The 27244-nt window shown below is 37.5% G+C and overlaps 1 protein-coding gene across 2 annotated transcripts in view; it reads right to left on the bottom strand.

Moving 5' to 3' along the window:
* LOC146458541 (atrial natriuretic peptide receptor 1-like) overlaps positions 1-27244 on the bottom strand; it is a 51135-nt gene that overhangs the window by 2114 nt on the left and 21777 nt on the right. For both annotated transcript variants that reach the window (XM_085091022.1, XM_085091021.1), the window contains exons 3-23: positions 19955-20270; positions 18079-18259; positions 16898-17069; positions 15748-15898; positions 14164-14268; positions 12864-13067; positions 12257-12335; positions 11411-11519; positions 10283-10363; positions 9143-9220; positions 7882-7983; positions 6994-7065; positions 6320-6482; positions 5510-5659; positions 4343-4526; positions 3561-3701; positions 2707-2830; positions 1967-2035; positions 1183-1360; positions 580-678; positions 393-484 (exon numbers count right to left, since the gene is read on the bottom strand). In XM_085091022.1, the coding sequence (XP_084947148.1) occupies positions 393-484; positions 580-678; positions 1183-1360; positions 1967-2035; positions 2707-2830; positions 3561-3701; positions 4343-4526; positions 5510-5659; positions 6320-6482; positions 6994-7065; positions 7882-7983; positions 9143-9220; positions 10283-10363; positions 11411-11519; positions 12257-12335; positions 12864-13067; positions 14164-14268; positions 15748-15898; positions 16898-17069; positions 18079-18259; positions 19955-20270 (2850 nt within the window). The remainder of the gene's footprint in view (positions 1-392; positions 485-579; positions 679-1182; positions 1361-1966; positions 2036-2706; positions 2831-3560; positions 3702-4342; positions 4527-5509; positions 5660-6319; positions 6483-6993; positions 7066-7881; positions 7984-9142; positions 9221-10282; positions 10364-11410; positions 11520-12256; positions 12336-12863; positions 13068-14163; positions 14269-15747; positions 15899-16897; positions 17070-18078; positions 18260-19954; positions 20271-27244) is intronic.

Genomic DNA, 27244 nt, shown 5'->3' with positions numbered 1-27244 from the left:
TTCATTTTATTTCAAAATTCTTGGTTTAGTTTGATAGCCAGCTCTATAAGTTTTAATTTGATATAGGGGTTTAGGTATCTACAGTTTAAACTGGACGCGCTACATCGCTTAAACGCGAGACACCTCTGAAGGTATAGGGTATGATATGGTTAACAAATATGGTTAACAGTAGTTTAGGTTAGTTAGTTTAATTAGGTATGATTTTGGTTATCTTTTATCTTTTATCTCTGAATGTATATCTCATATTTGCTGAAGGATTTACCGTGTCTAAATAAAGTTACCTTAAGGGTAACCTTAAGCAGTGTGCGAGTGTTTGCAGGGGAGGGGGGGAGGGGGGGAGGTGGAGCGGGGGGATGTCTCAGCAGAAAGGAACAAGCTCTAACTTAACTTACTTTCAAAAACACTTCTCCTCTTTCTTCGACTTCGAAGCCGCCGAGGTTGTCAAGAATTTCTTTTGTTGTTTCACTGATGTGGATTCGTAGAGCTGAAGAAAAAACACACGTCGTTAGATTTTCCCAATTAGTGCTAAGTCAAATGTTGGCCTTCACATCAGTAAGTGAGGTAAAAAAAAGTACATACCCTCTCCATTTGACTCCATTCTTGAAGCAGTGTTGACTGTATCACCAAACAAACAGTAACGAGGCATAGTGTTACCAACCACACCCGCCACACAGGGACCTGTGATAAGGAAACAGCGTAAGGAAAGAAAGAAAACGAGAGGGTAAAATAGCAATACCGGGAGAAAACGGCAAGCACAAGATTCGCTTGGGTTGATTACCTTCCTGTGGTACTACTGTTTATTATGCCGTACAAGTTGGCTCCTACTTTTGAGTTTGTAGATGAATTCCTGGAGTGTGCCACTCAAATAAAGAAACAGGCAATTTCTTTTCTTCGGTGCTAATCGATTTTTAATCGCCCCAAATTGGAATTAAACAAAATTTTGGTTACCTTAGTAAACGATTGAGGTGAAAAAAACAAATGGGCCATTTTCATGATTCTGTCATTTGACTACAACTACCGAAATTTGTTTCGCTTTCTACTTCAAATCCAAATTTTGCACACTCAGTGGGGAATTAAGAACAACAGTTCTAATTAGCATGAGAAAACAAAAAACTGAAGGAGTCTGGCAGTTGTAGTCAAATGACAGAATCATGAAAATGGCCCTATTGTTTTAGTAGTTACCGCTGTGAAGTCCAACTCTAAGCTTCAGCTGATGATCCGGCTGGTGACGAACTTTGAAATCTGACTTCACAGCCTCGACCAGATGTAGCGCCATCCGGGAAATCTCACCAGCATGTTCATGGCCGTTCCTGATTGGCAAGCCTGATACAACCATGTAGGCGTCACCAATTGTCTCCACCTGAACAGAAACACAAAAGAGTTTTGTCGAATCGAATTGATTGAGAAAGCCAGAAGGACGAAGCCAAACTGCGTTTTCTGTAGCACGAAGCAACTAGTAGTACCATTAATTACCTCCACCCCCCTCCCTGGCATGTCCATTGTATATTGTCTCTTTTGACGTCACTATACAGAAGGCACCTTTGGCTGCTGGTATCAGTCGAGTTTCAATCTTATTGTTACCCACCCAACCCATGACATGCAAAGTGAATGAATGAACTACGTCTTCCACTTTTTTCAAACAGCGATGAGCGTTCTTTAACGTCCCCTACTATTCATACGAGGGGGTGTAGGAGACAAGGCAAATGGCTTCACGCCACTGGCCTGTGACGAGATCACCTGAACTGAAACAAGGTGTTGAGCACAGTCACTAAGATCTCACAAGTTATCAAAGAACAAATTCTCCTATCTTGTCCCCATACTTTTCTTAGAAAAGTACTGAGGAGAAGTTATTAAAAAATCAAGAAAATTCACCTTGGGTGATCATATCCTTAATTCTCAAGACCTCAGGAGAAATTTGATATTGATCACTGTTCGGGTTAAAGGTTAACTAAAAGTATTTGCTTACTTTGTACACGTCATACTCCTTGATGATGTCATCAAACAACGTGTAAAGATCATTGAGAAGGGTGACAACCTGCAAACCAACACGAGTGGGGTCAGTATACGTTCTAGTTCTCATCAATAAGCAGCAAAGACATAACTGAGATTGAAGACACATTTTCTTCTTTCATTGCTACTACTTCTTGGATGCCACCCTTATATCCGCAATGCGCCGAACCATACGCTTAAAAGCAGACGACGGTGCAGTCACTGGTGAAAGTCATTGCAACAACAACAACAATTCATTGTACCCATAATAAAAGTTAAGGTTAATTTACAAAAGAATATTAATTAACGGGTACCGACTCCCTGGAACAACTAAGAAGATAAAAATGTATGGGAGCTCAGAAAAGGAGACAAAAATGGATAGCTAAGAAATAAACCTCTAGGCTTTGCTTTGTTGAAGAGAGACCTTATATCCGGGGAAAGCATATAAAGGGATGAAAACACTTTCCGAAAAGAAGTGATAGAAAAGTAAATACATTCGCGTTAGTCTGACAAAATGTTAATTGGTACAGTTGTGAACCAAGTTAGGGTTTAATTAATGATACGCTATAAAGAAAGGTAGGAAAGAAATGCCAGCCATGCAAATCTCTTTGCGCTTCTACAACGTTTCAACATGCACTAAGTATAATGCCAAATTTCTGCAAAGAAAACTATAAATGTAAAGCAAAGAAAAGGAGAACTGGTTGTTTTGATCTGTACCTGCATTGGTGTACTTCCCGACGACAGGCTGGTGAATCCCACAATATCACTGAAGTAGATTGAAACCTCATGGAAACTTTCTGCTTCAACCGTCTGTCCTTTCTTGAGCTGCTCGGCAACAGGTCTGCAAAGCGCGTAAATAAAGGTGTGACTTATATGCCCATGCGTTTTCAAACTATAGACAGTAGATACATGCGTAAATACTACGTGGAGTGGGAAACTTAGTTTACGTATTTGACGAACTCTATTTAATGCGTCCCACAGCTCTTTCTCAGTGTCTATCTACTATCTATCTACTCATTCTTGATGTGTATGGATATATGTGAACGCAACTTGGTAGAAGTCCACACGAAAAATTTGATGAAAGTTCCCTGTCTAGCTAAGCAAAAACAAATGTTTCCAGCCTTCAGATAACTTATTCCAACAAACAAAATTATCCTGGAGTGCTTGCCTTGCATTGGTAGTGACATTCGGGATTAAGGGTCGTTTCCGCAGTAGCAGCTATTTCAGTCTAAGCTACCGATGATTCTGGTTTGACTTCACGGCACTCTTATAGCCATTTTGATCGGACGGGCGCAGAGCAAATGCGATGAGAGTAAAAAGGCCGTCTTTTGGCACCCTCAAGGAATCTCTGACAGTTTTAATTTCTACTGCTTCCTTCGCTGCGTAACATTTTAAAATCACCGTTAAATCTCCGTAAAATCATGAGGAATCGCTGGGAGTTCACCGACGCGACTTAAAAGCTGCACATACAATTGCTGGTAAAATCACATCAAACAACGCCTGCATAAACGGTCCATTAAAAAAGCTTTTTACATGAATTCACCAACATGACAGTTGTTACAGAAGCACACCTGGGAAGCATTCTTTCCAAGAGAGCATCTGTTTTCTTCTTCTCCTCGATCAACTGTCCAGTTCTCTCCATCACAAGCTCCTCCAAGTTGTCTGCGTACTTCTCCATCATGTAAACAATGTTATCAAAGATGTTGGTTTTCCTGTTGAGTAAACAGCGAGGACAAGACATTTAACAAGGTTCGAAGAAGAACGTGAGCAAAGATTAGAAAGCAAACAGAAGACAAGAAAGGTCAACAGACAAATTATAGTCTTTCGTAATAAGTTGTAGCTCTTATATGAAATTGTTAATGCCTGATGTATTTACCGTGTTTTTAAATAAAGATGATGATGATGATGATGATGATGATGATGATGATGATGATGTCCCAACTTAACCTCGTTCATTGAGGGGGGAGCGGAGGGGGGATGAGTGTTCAAATATTAGTGATGAGGCAGTGCTGTATTACTGATTATATGAAGTTCTGGTTGTTCTCTCTCATAATGCTTTATGGAAAGGAACGGACGTACGGACCAGTAGTGTGTTTCTTAAAACATGCGAAGGGTTTTTGGTTTCGAGAAGTATTCTTTTTAAATCCGTTTCCTATTGGTTGGTGGTAGCTTTTCGTACAAACTAGCGCAATGTGCTTCCCTCATTTTCTAGAGTTTTCAACTTTGTAACTTTCAAAATTAGAAAAAGCCAATACTTGGAAATAAACATTGTGCCGTAAAGTAGTTTTTCGGGACCCAAATACTTTTTGCGACTTTTGAGAAACCCACACCAGATATTCAAGAGGCAACTTACATTCCATTGTTGACGAGAACCTTGTGCATAATCTTTTTAATCTCGTGAAAGTCCGGTCTTTCCTCCGGATTCTCTACCCAGCACTGTTTCATAAGCTCCCGGATCTCCTCCAAACCAGCTATCAGATTTGTTACCGTTGGCCGAAATGGCGGGAACTCCGCATCTTTCACTCTACGGACAATATCTATGGAATTAAAAATGTTTGGTTCAATTAATGTATTTTTTTCCATGAAATTATGGACTTATTATCTTCGGTTCCCATCACAAGAAAGTACGACTTTTATAATCATAGATAAAATCACAATAGCCCATTTTACAATTGTGTAAAAAGCACTGAAGTTTGTATCAAAACATTGTTAACTCCAGCCTCGCTTCCAATAAAAGGTCAGGACACTAAGCACACAACTGTAAAATGGCCTATTCAGTGCAGAGAAAAACCAAACTACAGAATAATTTGATTTGTCTCATCTGGGGACAGCAGTACTGACAACTGAGCCAAGAAATGGCTGCGCTTCTCAGCGATACAGAATAATTTAATGTTAAAACCCAACCAGCGATCAGGCAGACAGATGTAATTTTTGTTTCACTGGGACATAAGAACGATGCTAAATTGGGCCCCAGTAATCGCAGGTTATCACTTGTATGTACTTGTCGCACTTTGTCATTTATTTATTTATTTATTTATTTTTTTCTTCGTGACCAAACAAATTAAATGTAAATCGTTTAGGGGCACCCAACTAGTTTAGCTCGTCATAGTTATTTTGGGTGCCCCGCTACCAACTTTCTTTTTTTAATCAAAATTAATTAATTGTTATTTCTTCCTTTTATTGGTTGTTAGACAAACCCATAAACCTACAACCTAAAACGAGGATTTCATACATACAGTGTATGTTTCCTTACCGGTTTTTACAGTAAACCGAAATGCTTCCCCCTCAAGTACCACTATATTAACAAAGAAAGAAGATAATACAAAGGTAGAAACATAGAGAAGTAAAGCAGTAACTCAAAGGATCAGTTTAACTTTTTTGGCTTAGTGGCATTGAAATAGGCCAGGAAACCAGAGAATATTCAATTTTTGGGTATCTTTTGTTTAGGAATAGGAAAATCGCGACAGTGGTTGGCGGAGAAAAGGTTAGACAGTCAAGGATAACGTTTGAATAAACCAACCTTTAGGTTCCATGAAGTTAGCGCTGTAAGGTCCTTCTCTGGTGTGGAACTCTTGTAAAACTATAGCAAAGCTATAAACATCACCTTTCTGGGTGCCTCTTGGAGGGCGATTGGGAATTCGCACAAGCTCTGGAGCCACCCAGAGTAAGTCTAAAACAAAGCGGAAGAACACAGAAAAGTGAATAATTATAACTACGACAATGGTATCTTCTCTATAATACTCCTTGGAAAAAGATGGAGTTCTGTCCACACTTTAGGGAAGTGGTCATAACGAAACAACCAACCAGACTGTAAGCCATATCAGAACTCTTTCAGCGAAGTCTAGATTTAAAAGCCAAATCGTCACTTACGCCCTTATTCCATTAAACCTTTCAATGGCCAACTGAAAACAGAATACTGTATTTCCCCCAATAAGCGCCTCTTCCCCTCACTTTCTTAAATAGTAAGAATATGACAAGAAAAGCCTGTTTTTATTTAAATGATCACTTTTATAACATTTCTTAAAAACTTCAACTACACTGGCATCAACATAGGAGAACATTTTCTTCTCCGTTAACTCACTTCCAGTTATTTCGATCTCCATGTGCTTGCGTTTACATGGATAATCTTGTCAATTTTTTACATATGAAGATTGTGCAAATGTAACTTCCAGTTCGTTGAAAAAAACAAAACAACAACAACAACAACAACAACAACAAAAAATCCGTTAATCCATCCTTTGAAAAAGTCCACCCTTTTGACCAAACTTTAAAATATGTACCCGGCTACTTATTTGAGGAAATAAAGACGAAAGAATCGCAGCTTTGTTACCTCGGTAATACGCATAATCTTCTCTATTCTTTTGTACTTTGGCTCTGAAAGAAGGGAGCCCGTAGTCTGTGATTTTGAGCACCCAGCGGCTGTCCACCAGGCAGTTGGAAGATTTGAGATTTCCATGAGATTTAACGTCAGTGCTGTGTATGTATGCCATACCCTGAAAAACAACAACAGCCAATCACAAACTTGCAAAAATTAATACTTATTTAACCAGAGGTCTTTTCCTTAAATTGCTTATAAATATAATATCTTGTTGTGGGTTAAAGTTACAAACTATAAAATTTCACATCCGCTTCAGGTTTGACAAGGTTTTGCAACTTTGCAAACCATACATTTCTGGTTGAAAAATGAACAGGGATATCGGAAAGAACTGCTCAGAAACGTTTGTCTGAACGGTCACACAAAATGATTCAACCACAGGCCTTATGTTTATAAAACACAACGCTGGATAGGAATGCCAAATGAATAAAGCAATCACCTCTAAGGAGGAATATACAACTGCACTTCAACAGAAATACTTCTGACTTCAATCAATTTCAACAAACTGATCTTGAACCATGGCCACTTTTGCGCCACAGTTTAATAGAGGTTCCTCATAGTCACAGGTTCTTTTTTGCTGACCTACATGTAACAATGCCTGAATGAAACAGCAGTTAAGATAAATGTACCTTTACTATGTCTGCGATAAGTGACGCCATAAACATGTGATCCAACTTCACATCTTCATTTTCTAAAATATCCTGAGGGAAACAAGTCGTTCATTTTAATTACAACGCTATACTTACTGTAAGTTAACATTACTTTTTGCTCAAAAAATTATTAAGGAAAAGCTTTCTTCATCAGCAGTGCAAGTGTTCTTATTTTACTTACACATATCAACTCCTATCTAAACGGAACAAAAACCATACCTTTTTGTATAGCTATATAGGGGCATAATCGTCCCTCCCACACTCTCCAGAGAAAGAGGATTAACCAAACAAAAGACTGAATCACAGTGTACAGCATTCTTGATTATTTCCTGTCTACCATTAAATCTTTGTAATGTGACAAACGGTAAACTGACATTGTCTCTGTGTTGAAGTAGCTACTTAACAATTATTCCACTCACGCTTGTTGGATGTGAGATGATAGATAGACAACGAGGTGCGTAGCGCCGAGTCGGCTATAATCATCTCATATCCAACAAGCGTGAGTGGAATAATTAAAAACCCAAGAAATATTGCTAGATCTTGCTGATTTCGCTTTGCAAGAACACCCAGAAAACAAATTAATGGTCGCTATTTCTTGGACATGGTATAATGGCTCATATACCATGGCCACTCAGCCAATTAAAACTCTGGATTTGCATTATCCAACGATCACGTTTTTAATCATGAACATTAGCACCCATTACAATGGGTTATTGCAAACACTGGCACGCAGTATCACGCCATAATAATGCCATGATCATGAAGGAGGGTTTTTCAATTCCTTTTACATGTAAATTACCAACTAGATTACAACCACAACAAGTCAATATATAATTTGCGCTATGCGTATTTGTAACAACTTTTTACCTGTAGACTTCCTCTGGAACAGTACTGCATAACGATACAAACTTCCGGCTCAACACAAGCACCGATGAATTGATTCAAATTGTCGTGTCTAATATCACGCATCTAATAATCAAACAAAATATATTACGGAAAATTAATACTATTATATGTACTTCAAGAACACTCAAACAATTTTGTTAAGCCTTCACTCCACTTCTCAGTTGCAATGCTAAACGACTGTAAGTTCAGTATCACTTTTCAACTGAATTGCAAACAATTATGTTATTGTTGGGTCAGTCCCTTAAATATTTAAGGTGCGTTCGATGGCCTTATTCCGGGATAGAAACACAAGCAATGACACTCATGTCCAGAAATGCACCTAACCCTGAATTTGGGTACTTTGTATAAGACAGACCTTCTTGTCATTTCCATATGACTTCATTATTGACAGAATTATTTGTGTTTTAGTATTAACGAATTTAGGTTAGGAGACACCTTGTGATGTCTATCATACAGTTCATGGATCTCATTAGCATGCATTTCTGGACATACAGCAATGATTACTAAAAGTCCCTCATAAGAGGTTCTCGGAGTTATCGGAATACAAAATGGCTCTTGAACATTGTGTGGTATCAATAGTTTTCAGGAAAGTCCTCCATATTTTACCGAAAACAAGAAATCTAGAGGCTATACATGTAAGAAGACAGTCAATCGAATCAGTAAGACTTAATTTCACGGTGGGAAGGTTTCCAGAACATCAACTGTGATTTTTCTCTTTTTCTTTCTTCTCCACCCATGTCAACTTAACACGAGTCTGTATTCTGTGTTACAGAGATTGAGGGTGCATCTCCGTAAAGCTTCTTTGGCTACACAACTTTGACTCCTACAAAAATTATCACTGTTCTTTGGAATAAAAGTCAAAATTGAGCAGAGTCAGTCCAGGCGCCAGTTGTTCAAAGAGTGGATAACTTTATCCACTGGATAAGTCACTATCCAGCGGAGCAAATGTACTCCAAACAACGCTTTTGGCAAGTTTTCCACACAATCCTACACTTAAATTTGACATATGCTTCTACTCTATCCACAAATTATAGGGCTATCGGGAAAATCTTGCACACATTTCATCTGCCAGATAGCGACCTATCCAGTGATAAAGTTATCCGCTCTTTGAACAACTGGGGCCAGTTGAATAGTAAACAATACAAATTCATTCGTTATGAATGATCCCAAGTTTTACCGTAAATTTCCTTACACAAATCTTAGTACCTAGGAAAAAAAATACCTGTTTCAGCTCCAACAGAACTTTTCTCGTCAAATCTATTTGTCCCTTCGGAAGTTTGGCTATGGTCACCATATTTCCCTAGGTGGTGGAAAATTGAACATTCGTCAGAATCTGGAAACTACAATACAATAAAGGCTGAAAGAACGAGTGTCTTTTTTATTTGAATCGCGTGTTAATGATTTATCTCTGTCTCAAGCAAATAACTGAGCTCGTAGTAATTCCTAGTTGTAAAAAGTGTCACTGTTGTCTGGAATGATCTATTCAATTTGTACATACAATAATCTTTGACAACATCTGAAATGGTGCATAATGTTCCCTTACTACGAAAACTATCAGGGGTGATCTTCAGTCTTGCCACGTTTTTTCCATACTAAATTAAATTAAATTTTCAATATCGGGGGCACTAACAACAAGCTGACGAGAAGGCACTTTAACTCATCACTGCCATCTTTGTGATCACCACCATGGCCACGATCATCGTCACTACCGATAATCTATCCAAGCACGTGTACATGGTCGGCCTGGCTTGATGCATAAGAAAATTATTATTAAGGAAGTAATCAAGATATCACAAGCGGTTTTAAACCTGCATAAGAAGTCTAATTTTCTGGAAATTAGGGTGCGTTTCTTTGGGAAAATCGAATCCGGATTTTTGAATCCTAAAACGGATTTTGCGTTTCTTTACCAAGATCAATGATCCAAGATCACTCGGATCATGGTGTGTCAAAGGAACCGACGAATCCACTCTGGGCAAGTATTTTTCGGTTCCTTTGATACACCATGATCCGAGTGATCTTGGATCATTGATCTTAATAATGCAAAATCAGTTTTAAGATTCAAAAATCCGGATTCGGATTTCCTAAAGAAACGCACCCTTTAGACTAACATAAAGGAGTGTTGTGAAAGAAATGTGATGTTATGTTTTGAGCCCAAACCCTACAGACCCTAGCTAGGATACTCTACCACTGAGCTATAGGAGACTCGTGGGAGCTAAGGCCTGCATTAAACTAGGTTCATGGACAAACATCCTGCATACTGCTAGGATCTGAATGCCGATAAGTGGCAGGGAATGCCGTCTGCCACTGTTACGATGTTACTGGGGACATTTCCTGGTCTACAAAAATAAACTCAGGTTATTACCTTGTAATGACCAGCAATAGTAACTTTGCCATCGCTGGTCTCTTCCCGCATCAGTGGAAAACTCTCTTCGTTCGTGTCTTTCTGCGTGATCAAAATGAATTGCAAAATGAGTTTAATCAGGTAATTATGCACTGTAACCAAATGAAGAAGGTACTAAATGTGTTTAATTTAGCCGCACTTCTTTCAAGCTAGAAGTCAATTAAAAGCCATTTTTGCCCCTCTGTTAAAACCACTTTCCCCCTAGTCCAAACCCTTTAAAATGAAACTCCAGGAGACGTGGACATAAACCACCAAATTCTTAACCAAAGTCTATTTCACCAAAACTGTTTTGATCCCAAACATAGCACATTTTAATACAATGGGTTTCAACAAATCACACTTGTTTTCAAACTTGTGATACTGGTGATTTCATCGCAAATTGTCTCGTTAGACGGTGATGTGACACTAAAATAATATTATTCAGCGGCACCCAACTCTTTATTTCAGTGGATATCTGTTTGGAAGGCCTTAATTGCCTCAGCAATTCGGATTTAATCATAAAGAAACCCTGCAGTTCTCTACGGCAAAATATAAGCTCAAAATTTCGTAACACTGGAAAACTAATTCCTTTCGTTTTTGAAGGGCAAATATGTCGTTAACAACAAGAAAAAAGGTCAGCTACCATTTTGGTAAAAACCAACAAATGCTAATAAATTCGGCGAATAAAATTCTATCTCCTAAAATTTTCTGCAACTTGAATTTTCAGTTAAAACATCTGCACAGATCAGTCTGTATTAGCCGTTACACAATTAATATGTCTTTAACCTTAAATACCTAACAGTGATCAGCATCAAATTTCTCCTTGTAATATCAATGCTTATTCAACCCCTGAGGTCATGAGAATTAAGGAAATGATCACCCGAGGTGAATTTTCTTGATATTAACAACTTCTCCACATTACTTTTATAAGAAAAGCATGGGGCCAAGATAGGAGAATTTGTTCTTTGATAGTAGTAGCTTTAAAACAATGATAACCATCCTCCGTCTCATTTTGTTCATTTTCTATTCTAAATTGTCAGATGGCTCTGGATTACAGGAGACAGTGTTTAAAGTATTCTGCTTCAATGTTCTCGTTGGGTCTGTACTTACAACAATGGTACTGGCTAAGGATGTGTTTGAGTTTCTGCGCTCAAAGCCTAATTGATTGTAGTCAATTTTCCATAGCCTGTTCTTCAGTTCTCTTTCTAACCTATATTGCCTGAAAATTAAGAACAAGGGGAAAACATTGACTTTGCTTTGCAGTTAAAGACAAGAACAGTGCTGACTTCTATTGAAACTAAACAGACGCAAATACGACCTGACCAGTGTAAGCAACAGTTGGCTTTCCCAGTTTGTAAATGCAGGTTGTAATTAATGTGTACAGTGCATATCTTCACAGATCAGTCCTCCAATTAAAACTCTCAGTTTGATTTTGCTGACTTGCAAATGAATAGTCATGTCCACCTTCAAGGTTCCAGTTACAAATTAAGCTTGCCAATTAAGCAGTGGAACGTAAATTAAGTCAGTGTTTTCTTTACTTTTCCTTCAGTTTGGTAATAAGACAACAAAGAGAAACAAATGGATAGTCTGACAAACAAAACCAAGTGAATGGCATGGTAAACATTTAAGTTACATGTACTAATCCACTACGCCACAGAGATTATATTAGCTGAATTAGTTTTAGCTTAACTGTACAGTACCGCTTAAAAGTAAGATACCACCCTCTCACGAGACAAGATTCGCGATGCTCGTCTAGTCTTGAGAGACAAGTTCCTCCCCTCGAGATAGCGACTCTTGTCTCGAGAGACAAGATAGCCTTCTTGCGAGAGCCTTAAAGAACTGTAAGCAAGAAAGCTTCACCTTGCAAGGCAGAACGTGAAACAGCATTCGAGCAATTATGTAATACATGTATAACTACCACAAGTGTGAATAAAAAGTGACACAAAATCTATCTACCTGACCAAATTGATTACAAGTAGAAGAGCAAGAAAACCAAGTCCACAGGAAACTCCAGCAATTATTTCCTTTTTATTGTCTGGAAAAGAAAAACAAGAATAATATGACAAATTTGCCGCCCGAGAAGAACCAGTATTACTTTAACCACTGGGAAAAGGATGTACAATGTATAGAAAAAGAAGAACTGGACAATTTAAGTGTATATGACAGAATTTTCTTTATAAGCTTGACCAAATTTTCATGTCATTCACAAATGAAAATTGAAAAAAAAATTCCTTATCAATTTTTCTTCCCCGCCTCTGGGACCTATGTCAAATTTCACTTCCGGTTGGGCACAATACGGGGCAAGACAGGAGACTGGAGATCGGTGGGCTGTAACGTCATCAATACAGGAATGCTAGTCTCACGATTTCTCTATTTCTCAGTTGTTTTTTGGGTGATGAAGAAGAAATTGTGTGGACGAAAATATTAATGGCATTGTTGAATACTCAGAATGAAACAACTAAGGAATAGAAAAACCTTTCTGTTTCACAATATCTTGACAACATAAGGATAAAATGGCGGTTGATCAACCTAAAGAGGCTGTAACAATAATTAATTAACTTACCTGATGGTTTCTTTGTAGGAGGAGGGCAGAGTTCGTTATTGAAGCCGCAGTCCGGACGATCTTTGGGAGGCTTTGTTCTTCCCCCAACCCAAATCTTAGTCATATTTTCACGGAACACAAGACGAGGAAAACCCTTCTTGAGACCAGAGGTATTGCTGGAGGCATTGCCGTAAGTTATCTGGAAGTCTGCTACTTCTACTAATGCTATAAAAATGAAAAAAAAAAGTAACTATAACAGTAAATCAATTCAGGGAATAAAGGGTTAATTTGTGGGGGAAAAACGACAAACTCTGCAAAAAATGTTCTTCTGTTAAATGTTTCACTGCACTTAAATAAAGTCATCAATGATATTGTCTGTGTTGAAATTTGCCGTATTTTCAGCAGTATAAGTGATATTAATAATATCAATAAAGAACAAAGTTGTGCACTCATTAGATCATAGCGTTTAAAGGTGTTGCAGACAAGCTGGATAATTATGTGACATCTTGATCAAGTCTCAGAACACACTGTGCATGACCAGCTTGTGATCACTTCAATACCAGCCAAACAATTTTTTGCAAGGTAAAATACCCCTTGGCTTGATCACTACTTTAATACTGTTTGGATTTTATTTTGTTAGGTTTTTAGCCCAGCATTATTAAGCACCTTTGGTTAGAACTTTATTGCAGATTTTACTTCAATATTACTTATTTACAAATAGTTGTTCATAGTTATTAATACCTGTAGTATGCAAACCTTGTAATATGTATTAATGTATCATAAAATTAATTCTCGAAACGTCTTCATAAAACAATAAAAATGGAATTTTAAATATTGTATGAACAAAAAAACAATAACTAGAATTACTTATTAATTCTAGTTATTGTATTTCTCATTCATACAATTTTATTTAAAATTCCATTTCTTCTGCTTTTGAGTGTGTGTGTTTGTTGTGTGAGTTTGTGCCATCTTGCTGTCCTCTACCTTATTACATGTACCTTAAATAAATACTAAGGAAATTTGACTGCCTGGCTCTGCTAACCCCTATGGTTATTCCAGGCAGCTAGTACTACATGTATAACTTAAATTAAATTAGTCACTTTAAAAAAAAAATACTGTAGTCAAGGCAAGGGTACAAATACATGTAAATTGTTGTTGCTGTACAAGAACACAGTTTGTTAGCTACAAGACAAGTGCAAAAAGTCTGGTTTTCCTACCGCAATCCACAACAAGAAACAGTGGCTAAAGAGCCACTGTGGATATGCCACAGAGTGGTTCCCTTATATTTTATTTAGTTGTTTCTAAAATTTAATGAACTTACTATGAGACGATCGCTTGTCAAGGGGGGTTGGTCTAATATCCAGCAAAGTCAGATTGAATTCAGCATCCCCATTGCTATCCAGATGGATTCTGTACCCCTGAATACCTGTACAACATTGATCATCTTGTCATCATCAACTGTCTATCGTGGTGCACAACCACTATTCAAGGACAACATATTAACTTTCCAGCTCCAGTTCACATGCTCTGCTACTGCAGGCCACAAAAATTCCTAACACTGTTGTTGTTAAAATGTGCAGTTCCAGGAAATATCCATACTTCCACCAAGAGAGGGTTTTTCTCTAAGACCCCCCTTCCCCACCCCTCTGGCAATTCCAAATTTAGCTTCATACTTTGCTTTAAATTTTGTGGCCTCTAAAGACTCCCACCCTGCTGGAATTTCCAATTCCTTCTTGTAAGGGGGGGGGGGGGGGGGCAGAGGGGGGAGAGGAATCAATACAGATACATGTACAATGTATTATCTGGAAGTACACAATGCATCAGAAAGACAAGAACGGGATTTTCTGAAGATGCTCTTTACTTAACATCCCACCTCTAACTTGGCATCTCTTACCCCTTTGCTCTTCTACTAACTACATGCAGCTCAAAGTATCATGTGCCATTACACTTTTTTTTCACGTGTTTCCTCTCTTCTAACAATAATTAAATTCCATTCTACCCTCTGTTTCCTCCCACTTTCTCTGCCAGTTCCCAACCCCTATCTCACACCACTTGCCCTCCTCCCCTCCCCTCCCCTCCAACCCCATTTTGTAAAAAAGGACAAAAACTGTCAGGGGGTACACCATAAGGTGACCTATATGAAGAGGCCACCTTTTTCAGACGCATAGCATGCAAAAGCTTTTGTAGTAAACTTTGAACTTCAAGTATTTAAAGGACGGTGCCTACTAATACAGAAGTATTTTTGTGTGGTTTATGACTATGTGGGAAAAGCCCTTAACAAGGGCTATTAGAATCCAAAAAGAAAATTGGGGGTAACTGTGCATTTTTCCGAGATAATTAAGCAACAATATTTCTAAAAAGCGCCAAAATAAAAAGCAATGTATGGCAGTTTTTCCTAAATTGAAGCTTAATTGTCTCTGAAAGATCCATGGTTACCCCCAATTTTCTTTTGGGATACCAAAAGTACTTGCTAAATTCTGCTTTCTCTGTATAGTTTAAGCCCATGGGAAACCCGAGTATCTCAAGATGCACAGAAGGTATGCCCAGTAACAATAGTAGGCACCGTCCTTAATGGGTGGCAAAATTAGACCACATGAACCAAAACAGTTAGTAGCTATTAATCCAAGTATTTGAAAAGGGTAGCTGAAATTGAGCAGAAATATATGGAAGAAATTATGGTCCAACAATTACAGTTGCTCGCAGAAGAAATGAGACTTTACAATCAAGGTAATCCTTGAGATTCAAGAAAGATCAAGGTACATGTACAGTTTTTCATATTACAGGATATACTGTTGAAAAGGTTGAGGGGTCGAGGTTCCAGGCAGAGCAGATGAAAATTAATTATCAAGTACCACACCCCCACCCCCTATCCCCACCCTGGGGAAACTACCACATCAGTACTCACTGTCAAAGTCATAGTCGCGAAGATGTGAAAATATTTCCTCTCCTGAAGGAGTCCTGTTCCGTTCTGCAGGGCCAAGTTTGGCAATGGACATGTTCAAGGCCACTCCAAATTGATAAACAGCATTATACAGGTAAGCTCCATATATAGGAGGCTGCCAAAAAAAAAAAATGAATTTAAACTTGCTGATTAGTCAACTGAGTGGTAGCCTGCAAATCCCGCCATCTCTCACCACTCCCTCAGGGTTCGTACCAGGACATCTGCAGGCCTCAGAACATTTTTTCCAGGAACCAAAATGGACATTAAGCATTTTTAAATTGTTGGATCCTCCCATCTGGCTGCTCCTCAGTGTCTTTCAAGAAAAATTTATTACCTGAGTTTACAGATTTCCAGGATTTACCAGGACCTCCTACCATTTTCAAGGACTTTCCAGTCCTGCAAGAGTTGTTTGACGTGTGCAGGAGTGCTAGTTACCAAACTCTCATACACAAAAACAAATTTTATTGATCATTTTGGCCATTATAGCGCATGGAAATGCTCTGTCAAGCACTATAAGTTGTCAAATGTTTTTTGCTGTGGAATACACAATCACAGTATCCTGCCTGTCGAGGCCCCAAGTTCTATTAAATTAATGGCACAGAGACTGGTTATCATGTGGAAACTTAGTTAACTTTTATATTTAACTTTTTAAGCAAAAGGATAAAACAACAAGTAATGTAAGCTTATAATTTACTTTTCCTCAAAGTGAAAGTGACCTACTGGAAGGGGAACCACCACTTGACTCAAGCCACAAATAAATTAGTTTCTCAAGCCTTTGTTTCTTCTTAAAAAAAATAAGCTAATTTCTTGTTCTTCAACTACTGTTCTTTTTCCCTATAATTAATTTTGCTGACAAATCCAAGTGTCCTTTTTGTGCAAAGTATTCTTGCAGATTTAACTCGCAACTGTACATTACTGATACAATTTTAGATGTACCCCTGATTTAGAGCAAAGATTTAATATAATAATAATAATAATAGTAATCACAATCATAATTCAATAATAAAAAAATAATTTATTACTCTTGTTCCTTTGCAGTGCTTAATACAGTTTTAATAATAATAATGATATTAATAGGAGATTTGCAAACAAGACATTAGTACAGTATACTTACAATAAGTCCCCATGACTTGTTATAACGTAAGCTGTTAAAAGGGCTTTGTGAAGTTTTAAGCTTGACCTCAGTGAGAAAATTTTGGTAGCTTGTGCCCCTTGGATTCTTCACAGCCAATATTAGAGCAGCTTTCATCGCTTCTTTCACACTGGTTTGTACTTCGGTTACGTTTCTAGAAGAATAGGGCAGAGCAAATTCCTATTAAAGGCAACCATATCTTAATCCTTTTATCTCTAAATATCAACATGCATATTCTTCCCACTGTTTTCCACATCGTTCTTATCATACAAGTTGAGAGAATTTAATGTTCAAACACTGAGCAAGAAATTTTTGATCGGTGATAACTAATCATTTAATCTTATCATTTAATCTTATTACCAGTACCTACATTTATAGGTATGTTTGATCAAGCAGTGATGATGAGGAAATTATAAAGTAGATGTATTTCACTATTGTGTCTGACTGTGTTTTCAAATTGGAGGAGTTGTGGTAAGCGCTGCAAAGCCACAGTTCTGCCGCAATGTTACATCATGATCTGTACGGGCTGTTGCACAAACTTATGATTATAAATTGTACAATAGCCCATGCAGAAATACAATCACACCACACGACACTAAAATCATAGTCACTGCAAGTGAACTTGTAATACTTAAATGACCACATAACACTATGACCATGCAACAGTATGATTGGACAACACTACAACAAGTCATAACTGACTGTGCTCCAGTATGACTTCATTACACCATGACCATACAATATTACAACAGTTACCGTACAACAAACTACACGTATTGTATCACACTACGACAGTACAACACTACAACTATACAGTACAACAATGTAAAGGTACAACACTTCAATCAAATACATGTACAGTGCAACACTATCAACATGCAACAGCTAATACATGGAAGATAAATAAATAAATGACTTTATTTACGTGTCGAGGTATTTAGCACTGCATTGCTAATTGATGACACTGTAAATCAGTGAAATAAATATACAAACTATTTACAAAGCGTAGCCTTGGATTTGAAAACAGGGCTCCCATGAAACAAATTCAAATGGTCAGAGTGTGACTTGAACCCGTACCCTCTGGATAACAAGTCTGGGGCCCTTACCACTATTAGCCAGTAGAACTTGAACTTATTTCGTAGAACTTGAAATTTGTTACAAACCTGTGTTCCGGACGAATGTGGTAATTGAAAAACCACAGAAAAGAAAATTTAGACTTTCTGTCCACAGTTGCTTGGTTCAGCTCAAATAGAATGAATACAAAATCCCCATTGATCATTCCTTCCTGCTTGGCAAGATACAGAGTCTCTAGACCAATTTCATAACTGCCAATAACTAGGACAACTGAAAAAAAGGAACAACAAACCGGTCGATCGATGAAATTCTTAACCCTTTAACCCCTGGTATCAAAGAACAAAATATTCTCCTACAGTATCCTGTTCCCATACTTTTCTTATAAAAGTACTGGGGAGAAGTTATTGAAATAAAGTGCTACTATGATCAAATTTTTACCTCTTGAATTTTAAGGTTTATCACATAGAATTCTAGGAAAGATTAAAAACGCCGTTTACCATTTCTAAATATCTGCATTGGTTCCAGAGATATTTAAGTTTGAAAAATGTGTAAAATATGTAAATGAGAGGACTGATGACGTCATATTCTCAACTCAATATAACATCAAGTATATAAATAGAGCTATCTCGGTCATTTTAAAGCAGAGACCATTGAAACCTGGCAGGCTAATAGTTCTAGATGCAATACACCTACGGCTATAAAAAAATTGGTCCCTATGGCAACTCACTCTTTTCCAGTCCCCTCCAACCTGATTTCAATATTTTAGTGATTTTCAGCTTAAAAAACATTTAACAAGGCCACGAACTCGACCTAACATATTTACACACTCGCTGGATCACGCAGATGAGGCACCATTGTCAAATATCAAAATAGAACGCCAAAGGTGGCCAGCAAAGCCTTGAGTATCAGGGAGGAGTGGGACCCAGTATGTTGCCATGGTAACAAAACTGATAAGCTCATATTGTGGAGCGCACCTAAAACAATGTCACTGCCAAGCATCAAGTATTTCTGATACAAATTGGCTGAGATATCTTTTATCATAATATTTGATCAAAATTCGGTTGAGTTTATGAGGTCATCACTTCGCTAATTTGCATATTTTAAAAACTTGAATATCTCTGGAACAAAAAGAGATATTTGAAAATAGTAAACAGCATTCTTCTTCTCGTACAGACTACTTGTTTATGTTTTAAAATGGCTTAGATTAGAAAGACCTGAATTTTGTCATAGTATCACTTTAATTCTCATGACTTCAGAGGTTGAATATGCATTGATGTTACATGTTCAAGGAGAAATTTGATGCTGATTACTGTTAGGGATTAATAAATTACCTTTGAAAATAATATTTCAACTACAAGCGTACATGCACCTTGAAACTTTTCAAATCAAAGAACAATATTATTGAAGGGTTTTTGGGAAGAGGGGGGTAAATGACTATTTTGCCTTAAAATCAAATTTGCTCCAAGTACGGGTAAGCCCTTTTTTGTCACGGCAGAGGCTGGCTTGTTTACCATTTACCAAAAATTCCGGAAAATTCCAGTTGGGATGTAATTAATGAACTCCTATTATTCCCAGGACAAATGGAAATTCTGAAAAGGTAAATGTACATGTATATAATCCTGTGTTCCCAGCTGGGACATTCCAAAATATGGAAATTTGTGTTCCATTTACATGTTTCACATGTTTCATAAGTTACAGGGTACATATACATGTACAATGTAGTTTCAGGCCTTTTGCCTCTCTTGGCCATGCCAGTGAAGCGCTGCGTGACAATCTGGAAATTTTGGGTAAATGGTAAACAACCCATGACATTCTTACCAAACGGAAACTCCGAACAAAAATTCCCGAAAATTTTGGATAAATGCTAAGCAACCTGGTTATCATGTGAGAAACTTAAAGATGCATAAAACAAATTTATAATGGCTTAACGCAAGTGATCTACATTGTACACAAAACACAACTTACTTCGTGCTTTCAGTTTTATGTCCCTCAGAGCTTCTCTAAATTCTTCTGAGTGTCTTATGTATTTGTTGTAAATTGCTGGATTGACAACTACATGTTCTCTTGACACAGTAATACCATTGGTCTCAAACTCTTCCATCAAGTGATCATTCAAAGTTGTCCATTTGGTGGCATTCTGGCAAATGACTGCAACAATAGTCCAGTTGTATGTATATTTCAGAAGGCTAATAAGGCTTGGTCCAACTTGCGAGTCCACAGCAAATGTCCGACCAAATGTGGGAAACTTCTTTTTGTCAGACAATTCAGCAGCACTGCACATCTATAAGATTAAAAAATTGGAACATTTTCTTCTACATTCTGGTAAGGCCTACTGGACAGTTGTGTTGAAAGAAAGTTTTGATCAACAAATTGCCACGGCTTACATGTACTAGTTACTCCATGGTTATGAACCCTAGTCTGGAAATGCAAATTACTTTGTTGATTTGGATCATGTATCTTATGGGGTGCCTCAACTCACATGTTGACCAATACATTGGTTGATATGTCAGTTATTACTCAATCCACACTCGACCAATATGCCACTCAGCTATTGACCGAGAGTCGACAGCTAGCCCACCAATGGTGGCATATCCACCAATGTCAGCTGATGTATCAACCATGATATCATCGGTAGCTTATTGGTCAATTACCAGTGGCATATCAGTCAACTGTCAGTCCATTCCAACTGTCAGTCAATAGTCGAGCGTGAGTCAACCACTAGCCTACTGACGCTACCCACTTTCAATCAATGAACATCTAATGAACATCACTACTCAATCAACCCTCAACCGACAAGCAATCAATATGTTGGTCATTAGTAACTCGATTGACACGCCATGTGCATGTGACTATTGACTGATACTCAAGCAAGAGTAGGCTTGATTACCAGCCGCTGTTCGGGAAAATGAGCCCGCACTCATCCCCCCGAAAAGACTCTCTTCGGGGATGATCACAGACCGGACCCGGGAGATGGCGGAAATCGAGCCTAAAGCAAGAGTCAACCTCTAGGTAACAGATACATGTACCAACTATCGACCATCCATTAATGACAATCCACCAAAAAATTACCCACATCAGTGTCACCAAATTTTTCCACAGGAATTATTGATTGACGGTTGAACTTGATGGTCTATATTAGTAAGCTAGCAGTCAATTCTCACGGCACATTGGTCGCGTGTTGGTTGAGTATCAATGGAGTAATGACCCACGTATCGATAGGTATAATTATGTCAATCAACATATCGGTCAGCTGACCACAATAAGTTGATCAAGTGTCGGTGAAATATCGGTAATGTATCGATTGGTGGATTTTCATTTATTGACAGTCAATGGTCTATATTGGTGGGCTGGCAGTTATCACATGTCGGTCGAGTATCAAGTAACAACTGACATATCGACGGATGTTGATTGAGGCACCCTAAAAGATACATGATCCGTTGAGTTCTGTTAGAATTAGAAACAGTGACAACTTTTCACACAAATGATCACGGTAATTTGAAAATATTTTGGAGGGCTGAGTAGCACTTTAATTAAGCAGACACCCTTAACTTACTCTGCTGTTTTTTAGTTTTTAATTCCAGTAGAAGGTGTACACGAATAAAGAAGCACAATTTGAACTCTCCCAAATTTTTAATGTAAAGTGTTCATGAAAAGCAATTACACTTATTCACAACACTGATGGAATACGTTTCCATTACAGAAACAACTCAGGTTTCATTTTCCAGACTTTAACAGATGTATTTTCCTTCACTCTTATCATGGTCTAATGGCTTCCCTTAGTTGTCAAACATCATGCACTAACATATTAGAGGAAACTACATCTGAATATAAAAGTTGCACGCAACCCAATTACAAAAAACCCTGCCTAGCCTAGCATGTTACATTTCCTTTAATTATTAACCTTAAAATCCCAGGTTAAGCGCAGATTATTTGCTCAGGAAATATTCTGTGTCCATCGCTTGTTAACTGATAATAGTTTGCATGAAAAGAATACTTTTCCAAAGCCAATTTAAAGTTCACCAATGAACTTAAGAGTCACAACTTTGATTTGAATGTGTTAATTTACTTTTATTAATTTAATTTATTTTTATCTATTATTTATACTTTGTGGAGCAGTCTAAGTTAATAATTAAAATATGTTAGTATACATGTATGACTGGTTATGTGTTTTACATGATTCTGATTATACATGTAAATTGCTTGAATGTAAATAGTTTATACATGTACCTTTATTATAATTTGTTTTCTTGTATTAATTAAACTATTATTGTCATAATTATTTATCATTACTAATATTGTTATGATATTTTAGCCAAGAAACTTCTGACCATTAAATTCCCAGATGCTACTGTGATTGCTTAACTGCCTGGTCTAGCTCCCATTTACAAAACAAAAGGGGGGAACTATCAGCATCTATATGTTGACAATAAACCTTTATTCTTCAATATTAAGCTTCTTGCAAAGATAGTAAAAAAAGTTGATGACAATTATTCTTTCCAAAGGTCAATGGCTCAATATTGCTTATGGGCATATCCAAAGCACTCCAACTGGCAAATTTGGATAAATCTACTAAAAGCTGTCAACATGAATACAGATGTACATGTAAACTGTTACGATAGGCTTTGCTTAGATTACGTCATGGTTTTGCACCAGCTTGTGTATGCCCTTTTTTTGTAATAAACTTCAGTTGTTAAAAAGCACATTGGTCTGAGCTCGGTCATTCATCATGGTGTCAGAAGTGGGATAGAGATACAATACAGATATAGAATTACACGATCGTTATTTCACAATCATCACAGATTGAAAAGCACTGCCATGATCTTACATCACTCATTAGCTAAGCAAAGAACATGTATCTTTGTATGTTTTCCCTCAGTAGCATTTTGAAAATAACAATATTGAAGTTCAAATGAGGCCTTTAACTACTGTTAAATGAACGGTTAAAAATCCAAGCTTTCGCTGATCAATGGCATCATCAGGGGTAAGAAAAATATTCTGTGTAGAACTTATATACAAATTAATGTAAAGTAAAATGAGTGAGAAGTGTAGGAATGGGTCAAAGTATGTGAAATGTTTGAGAAGTATAAAATACAAATATGAATAAAATAAAGTACAGATAAAACGATCTAACGAGCAAGTGTCACAGAACAAAGAGTCTCTCCAGATGTACCAAAAAATAGTCATTAAAACAAAAGGTTCATGAATTTGCTGCATTCCTCTCGGGAGTTGAGGGTAGATTTGTACTTTCTTAAAACTCGTATTTTAGAATTCTATAGATCACAAGCTTTTTAATTACTTTTAAAGTTAGTGGCTGTATTTAGGCTTTTTAGGTTCTTTTCTTTTTTGCAGGGCCCTTATTAGTATCAGCATTTTATGCTGAAGAGGTCATCCTGGTTAAATAACATTTACTATTTATTTATTTATTTACTTATACCTGTACTCCAGTTTACACTGTCACGGTGATTTTGCAGTGTTTTTGTAAAAACAGCTCAAATTTTTGACAAATAACCACAGGCCACAGGGTTATCGGCATAGGCTGTCACATGTATTGTTACCCTCTTTAAATAAAGTCTCTTACTTACTTACTTCCTAATACTATAACCTTTTTTCTGCATGAAATTGTCCTTAAAACAATGTGGAGAAATACTGGATTCCTCCGAGAAAGAACAAACTATAATGTGTTTTTAGTGACTTCTCTACAACACACTGGAAGAACTTGAAAAAAGTGGCCAATTTTGTCAAGTTGCAATCCATTTCCATCCTACATATAGCCATCTACAGTCAGATAATTAACACTAGTTTTTGTGTACTAGTAGGGTTATTGCTAACACAACTGAATCATTATCTTGACCATTCCATCAATTCAAATATGTTTTTTTGGCTATTCAAAGTGACCCAAAAAATAGGTGACACTGCCTTTTTGAGATTTCACAGTCAGCCAACCCATCTAATTTGTGTATGGTAAAGGACATACACATGTATGTACATGTATATGTATGGCATTAATAGTTATGTAACATATGTATGTTCACTGTAGTATTGTCTTCAGTTCTAAATTATACAAAGTACTATGTGATCGTTATAAAATTAAACATTGTTATATAATATTGCAACGTAAATAATATTTTAACGTATTGCCATCTAGGAATCTACCTTGTCAGCATTGTCTGCAACAAGAGTACCCGATGTAAGCCGTGAATGGTATGTAACATAGGCAAGAATGTCCCTAGCAAGTGCAGGTAAAAAATATATTCTTCAATATAATTAATTGAACAGCGTTTCCTTGCACTACCTTTCGTTATGCAGTACAAGTCTGTTATTAAAATTCTAAAGTCTTTTGTGTGGCCCAGGGGGGGCTGGCAGCTGTCTTTGATCTTGCCGCTTTTCGGAAAGTGATGATCGCCCCAGTAAAGAAATCTGTCAATCATTCGAAAACCGTAACGAGCATGCGCGAAATGCGAAGGATTCATGCTATTTTGTCTGTGGCGACTCGACGGTGGAAAACGCATTCGTATTAAGTCATTGTTACTTTACTGTTAGCATGTTATTTTGCGGTAGTACGAAGTTTGAACACTGCGATTAATCAAGACCGCTGGAATGAGGTGCCAGCTTTGTTTTAGGTTAGTAGAGTCGTCAGCAATGAAATTGCGAGCGACATGTTAAGTTTTCAGCGAGTGTATGTGGTGAAGAATATGATTTGTAGTGTAGCAAACGATTATGGTTTTCATCGTCTCAGGAAGATATTGTACGTCGACAAAATAGTAGAGTTCAATTTCGATTGTTGTTCAGTTCTGAAGAAACTAGAAGCCACACAGTGTTTCACGACCGTCATCGCGAAAGCCCAGAATGTAAGCTTATTTCTCAAGATCGGCTTGGAACTTTAATGTAAGCTTATTAAAAGTATTTGTCCCACATTTTATGCGTATCAACTGTTGAAAGCGTCGTTACGAATGAAACAGCGTGTTTATTTTATGGAATTCTCCCTCTGTTTAAATGTTGCGTGACGACAGTTATTCCTGTAAGTTTAATTTTAATGCACAAATTGTTTAAATGCATACACTAGGAAAACGGCTAGAGTCCTTTTAAAAGAAATTTTTAGATAAGAAAATTTTGCAACTGGAAAGGATAGCTGATAAAGATCTCAGAAGAAGATTGCTCAACATTATTGTGAATAGAGCTACCATGTTTGTATGAGCGGTTGCAAGGGTGTTTGTCTCTTGTCTGTATGGGGAGATTAACTTACGTGAAAAGACATTCAGGTCCTTATTCTCTCGTGCAAAAAATTGGGACGTTGAATTCTGTAGCACCGGGTGAACAATGTACTGGTACACTGAGATCTTGCAGAAACCACATGCATGTGCAGAAACCTTGGAAGGTACATGTAAACATTATTGTATTACCTGTCACCCTTTACAATACAGATGACCATGAACACCTGTATCGGTATGGTGGTTTTCCCCCTATTGGTGGATGGCAAAATGGGGCTACTGGGAATACACCCTAAAACCCAACTGCAAGGGAGATACAGTACCAAATAGATCCTGGGACGGTAAATCAACCATGGTTTCTCTATGTATTGAGCAGCCATTTCAAAGAAGACAATCTAAATTATCACCCCTTGATTACTGAAGTGTTTCTAGCAACTCGAGGATTAACCCAGCTGACCACAGTACTCTGCAGTATAATTATGTCATCAAAACATGACAATATACATCAGAACTGTAACATATTGCAATACTGTTTAATTGGTACATATTGTGTAACATAGTCAAGTGTAATTAGCATATTTTAAATTATGCAATTACTGCACGTTTTCACACACTTGCACAGTGTAATGACTGGCTGGAGTATTGCTGTGCCCTGCCTCTTTTATGTTCCAATTCTCACCCGAGAGGTATGACAGACAAAATCTAAATTAATGAAAGATAACTTCACCTCTTTAAAATGATGAGATTTATTACCAAGCATACATAATGAATTCAAAAGTCAATATTTGTGGCTCACTTGGCAAAGTTGAAGAGCAAAATGCCGCTAACATCACCTCTCAACTGCTCACCATTTAGAAGAGATTAGAGAAGAAAAATCTGTTGTTGAGAGTATGACAGTAACATTTTAACTTAAGCAAAACAGAGAATTAGATCACCAGAACATCCACAGTTTGTTGACTCCCAGTGGGTAGCTGCTGTAAAGGGAGGAGATTCTACAGTGTACTTAAATGAAAAAATCTATAGGGAAGGTAACGATAAAGTGGAACGGAAGAAGTCTTACTGGTCTAGCCCTGTGAACTATGTGGGTCAGCTAGTCGTTGGTTACAGTATTTTAGTTTTTCGCTGCAGAATTTGCATCCGTGATCCCTCTTGATGACCAAACTTCAGGTAAAAGAGAGACCGAAACTTTCCTGTGATGTTTGGACGTCGAATAGCCCAATTGTTTGCGAATCCGCACAGACGCGCCTTCACGTAAAATCGCCGCCATGTTTGTTTACCAAAAAAAAGGTACTTAGTCTCGCTCGGCCAAATTTCTTAACTGGGGCGATCATACAAACTCGGTTCCAGGCCTCGCTGCTAGCCCCCCCTGGTGTGGCCATTCTATTGCATGACCATTACTTAAATTGTTATGATGCTGTTTATCACACCAACTTTCTTTTCTTTTCCAAATTTCTGAATGAAATATTCTAAAAGTGCGTCCATTCTAATCAAAGATTTCAGAATAGTTTCCTATGGTACATTTAATATGCCATACAAGTTGTTCAAAATATAGTTTGTGCTAATGGCCCATTTCCTAAAGAAAGACTATTCAAGCAGTACGGTGCTGTTTATTACATGTAGATGGTTAAAGGTGCTTCTACTTTTTCAGTCTGTGGAGGAAGTCCTAAAAATGCATTTATTCATGACAAATGAAAGCTACTGAACATTACTTTCCTGTGGTGCTGTTTATTGGGTTTACAACTTTTGAGCCTGTGGACAAAATTCTAAATTAAAGTGTGACCATTAAAATGAAAGCTATTGAACATTAATTTCCTGCAGTGCTTTCTACTGTGTTGCACATGTTGTTTACAACTTTTGACCCTGTGGACACAATTCTAAATTAGAGAGTGTCCATTCAAATGAAAGCTATTAAGTAATTCTCCTGTGGTGTTGTTTTTATGATGTACAAGGTGGTTCTAACTTTATGAGTCTGTGGATGAAATCCACCTTTGAAATTTTGAAAATTTCAAAATTAATGAAAGCTACTGAGCAGTACCTTCCTGTGGTG

The sequence above is a fragment of the Pavona decussata genome, unplaced genomic scaffold, assembly GCF_977016875.1.
Source record: "Pavona decussata unplaced genomic scaffold, jaPavDecu1.1 SCAFFOLD_233, whole genome shotgun sequence".
Classification (NCBI taxonomy): Eukaryota; Metazoa; Cnidaria; class Anthozoa; order Scleractinia; family Agariciidae; genus Pavona; species Pavona decussata.
The sequence above is the reverse complement of the archived record's forward strand: the minus strand, read 5'-3'. Positions and strand labels throughout refer to the sequence as shown.